The sequence below is a fragment of the Bombus impatiens genome, unplaced genomic scaffold (assembly GCF_000188095.3).
Source record: "Bombus impatiens unplaced genomic scaffold, BIMP_2.2 scf_0548, whole genome shotgun sequence".
In the NCBI taxonomy this organism is placed as follows: domain Eukaryota; kingdom Metazoa; phylum Arthropoda; class Insecta; order Hymenoptera; family Apidae; genus Bombus; species Bombus impatiens.
In genome coordinates, this window is record NT_176967.1 from 1,227,107 (window position 1) to 1,230,909 (window position 3,803).

The window sequence follows — 3,803 nt, forward strand, 5'->3', positions numbered from 1 at the left end:
GAAAGAATCGTCGCCGTGGTTTCGATCGACGCGAGAAACAGGGTGGAGGGCGTGGGAGCGGGTCTGGGAAGGAAAAGCGACGTCCCGGGATGAGAGGAAGTCGGGGGTTAGAGGTTCGATCGTGGGTGAGGAGGTCGTGTACAGGGGGTAGGCAGAAGGTGGAATCGAAGAGGCTAGCTTCTCTCGCGAGGCGAGTTCAATTCATTAACAAAGGACGGGTTGATAAATAAAAGCATTACTCACGCTCGTGGCGCTGGCGGGATGAATGCATACCGAGTCGACAAGGACCGAGGAGAAGACGTAGATAAGATCGGCGGGTAAGATCGGCGGGTGTCCCCGCGTTTTAGTGGTCGAGCAGCGGGGGGCCCGACACGGTATTAATGTTTGGCCTCCGAGGCAAAACATTCACGCCAGGCTTCATCCTCTGCCCCCTCGATTCTGACCCTCCGCCCCCTCTGCCTGCTGGTTCTTCTGGTACCCAGCGAACCTGCCACCACCTCGGTGTCCGCTTCGGTGTTGGCGCGTTAACCCTGAAATCGGCGTGGACGGTTTTCGACCACCGATAATCCTCTCTCTCTCTCTCTCTGTCTCTTGCTCAGCTATCGTTTATTTCGCAGGAGAATGTTTCCAACGTGCAGAGTGTCGTTCAACGGATTGAAGGCGGATAGTCGATACGCGGTTCTGATGGACATCGTTCCTGTGGATAACAAGAGGTATCGATACGCGTATCACAGGAGCTCTTGGCTGGTAGCTGGGAAGGCCGATCCTCCGGCGCCCGCTCGTCTCTACGTGCACCCGGACTCACCTTTTACGGGCGAGCAGCTTCGAAAGCAAGTCGTCTCGTTCGAAAAAGTGAAGCTTACCAACAACGACATGGATAGGCACGGCCACGTGAGTAGCTTTGCGGCAAACACCGAGCTCGTAGTTCGATCGATCAGTATTTGTTTTCGTTTGCGACTCGTTTCGATTCGTTTCGATTCGTTTCGGTTCGTTTCGTCCGATTCGCGGGAGAACGAGAACGCATCCAACGCGTCGCTTCGGTCGGTGGGTTCGTGGCAGTATCGTGGCCTGGTATTCGATTTCTCTCCGACAACGACAGCGGCAGCGGCAGCCAGCAGCGGACTCCTTAATTCATCGGATGACTGACGTAAATAGGAACCCCGATCGTGGCTACGGTTCTTCACGGTACTCATTTTGTATTCAGGATGTTACACGGTGCCGGACGAAGGCAAAGTGATTCTTTTGAATGGTAAGCGGGGAACGTTCGAGACCAGCAAAGTGCTCCTAATTCATACGCTTTTTCTCCCGTCGAGATCCTCTCGTATCGTCCATCTATCGTTTCCCGAGGCGATAGACGAATCGAAGAAGGTCGAGAGACGAAGAACGGGACGGACCGGGCCGAAGTCGAGAAACGCGACGAATCGGTGCACCGAATACGGTCGAATCGATGCCAGTCGAGGGGGGTGAGACGCAACGTTCGCGAAGATTACGCGATGGTAGTGGTAACAGACTCTCGTTCGATTTAAACGCGGTACGATCGTTTATTTTCAAACGCGTCGATAAAGATACCACGCGCTGCGAATCTTCTGACCGACTCGTAACGATTTCCAGCTGGTGTTGAACTCGATGCACAAATATCAACCGAGGATTCACCTGGTGAAGCGACCGGAGTCGGGTACCTCCAAGCCGATAACAGACCTCGAAAAGGAACCTCACAAGACCTTCATATTCCCAGAGGCGATATTCACCGCTGTCACCGCCTATCAGAATCAACTCGTAAGTCTCGCTTTGTTTCTCGCTACCGTTACACGCTTTTATTCGTTCCACCTTCCTTCCCCAGTTCCTTTTCTCCTCCTTTTTTCCCTCTTTTATCCTTGCTTTCTCTCCTTGGCCCTTTTCGCTTTTTTCTCACGCGATCCTCGACGCGTCGGTCGAGATCTGCCCTGCCGCGCCATGACGCATCGCGCGTCTTCCACGTGCCCTCGGGAACGGTGCTCTCTCTCTCTCTCTCTCTCTCTCTCTCTCTCTCTCCCTCCCTCGCTCTCTTCCTCTCTCGCCTGCTCGTCGCTCGGCCCTTCGCTTCGGATAATCGTTTCCTCTCTACCGATTGAAATGTACAAATTGTCCTACCCCCGGGCTGCCACATTTTCTTCTCGCAGTCAGCGGATTCGGTCGCCATCGCGAATTTTCGACTTGCCTGCGCGACATTTAAATTAACGGTGAGCGCGGGACGTTCCAGTGACTCCAGGCGGTGGTTTTCCGCTTTGAATTGTTAGCGGACGCTCGCGTTGGAACGCGACGACTTAGCCGGAGACCGGTCGTACATTTAACCTCGCGACGATTCTTCTTGCGCGCGTCCAACTACGGATTCCTTGGTTCGGAGCGCGAGAAGGGCGACAGCGCAATCGTATTTTACGATAGTCGTTTAGCAGCGACCGCCTGGTGTGTGGTCTGACTCGCGGTCGTTCGCATTCCACGGGCGTCGCGATGCCCGCGGCACGACGCGAGATCCGATTTTCGAGCCACGAGAGACGCTCGACGTCTATTCTCTCCTCTTCCATTTCTCTTCGAACAACGCGATCGGAATCCTCCGCTTGTTTTTGTTCCTTCCAAACTAACCAGAATCGTCGTTGTCGTTATCGTCGTCGTAGTTGCTGAAGCGGCTTTCGAACAACGCGCCAGACGAAAGACGGACCAAAGTCGCAGACCGTACGTTGTTCTGCGATTCCTTAGATTCGAGCATCTTCGCGTAGTTTGTCTCTAATAAAGGAGAAAAGTACAAGATCCGCGAGAGCTGCGGTCGTTCCGACGAAGAGAGAGAAGGAGGAAAGCGAGGCAATCGAGCGGCTTCAAAGCGCTAACGGGTGGTCCGCGTTGGACGACCCACCCTCGTCGTCCGCGACAACCACGAGAACGTCGGAGCCGTTGATGACGATGATGAGGTGCGAAGAGATGCCCCGGCAATTACCTCGACCCGGCTCTCCTTCCCTTTCCTTTCCTTTCCTTTCCTTTCCTTCCGGCCCCTTCCCCCTCCTACGTCCAATTTCCAACGTCCGTTCCCACTGTTCTCCTCGGCCTCGCACGCTCTTCTTCGTAACTCTCTTTTTCCTATCTCCGGCGTCCTTTGTCCTCGCTTCTGCTCGTTATCACCGTGTTCGACCGCGCTCTTCACCGCCTCAGCCGCAACGACGAAGGCAGAAGCGAAGGTGGAGATTCGCGGTCGCGATCGTCGCTCGATACTTCCGATCGCGTGTCACGAGAAAAAAAGCGAAGCGGTGGAGCGAGGACAAGAGGATTTCCGTGGCGTAGAGACATTGGCTCGTTTAGCCGGCCGTCGCGCCGCGCTGTCTCGAAATTGATTCGTCGCGGTTCGCGGCTCTCCCATCGGTCGGTCGGTCGGTCGTCGTTATCGTGCTCTCGGTGTTGTCTTTCGTCTTGTTCGCTGGCTCCGTTGCTCTTCTCGTGCTCGTCATCGTCGAGGGGTAGGCTCGTTTAGCAGGGACCAACTTTTTTTTCCCTGCCAGCCACTTCCCGTGTACGAACTACGTATCGTTGCGGACGGTTTTTGTCTTCCTCTTGTCTTTCCAAGCCGACTCTTTCTCGTAACGACCTCTAACACCGACTCGATTCGTCTTTCTCGCTCGCACGCGTCATAATTCATAACCTAACTGCCGTTCTTCTTCCCTCTGGCCACGCTCGCCGTTGGTATTCCTCTCCATCCGTTCTGCCGGCTCCTTATCGCCAGCTGATGTCTCCTCGCCTTCTCTCGTTCGCTGCCTCTTCTCTTTCGCTCGAGACTCGGC

The 3,803-nt window shown here is 54.9% G+C and overlaps 1 protein-coding gene across 1 annotated transcript in view; it reads left to right on the plus strand.

The window, feature by feature from the left end:
* Window positions 1-3,803, plus strand: part of LOC100745178 (T-box protein H15) — a 16,894-nt gene that overhangs the window by 7,530 nt on the left and 5,561 nt on the right. The window contains 2 exon segments of the mRNA XM_033321995.1: window positions 618-891; window positions 1,612-1,776. Coding sequence (XP_033177886.1) covers window positions 618-891; window positions 1,612-1,776 — 439 coding nt within the window.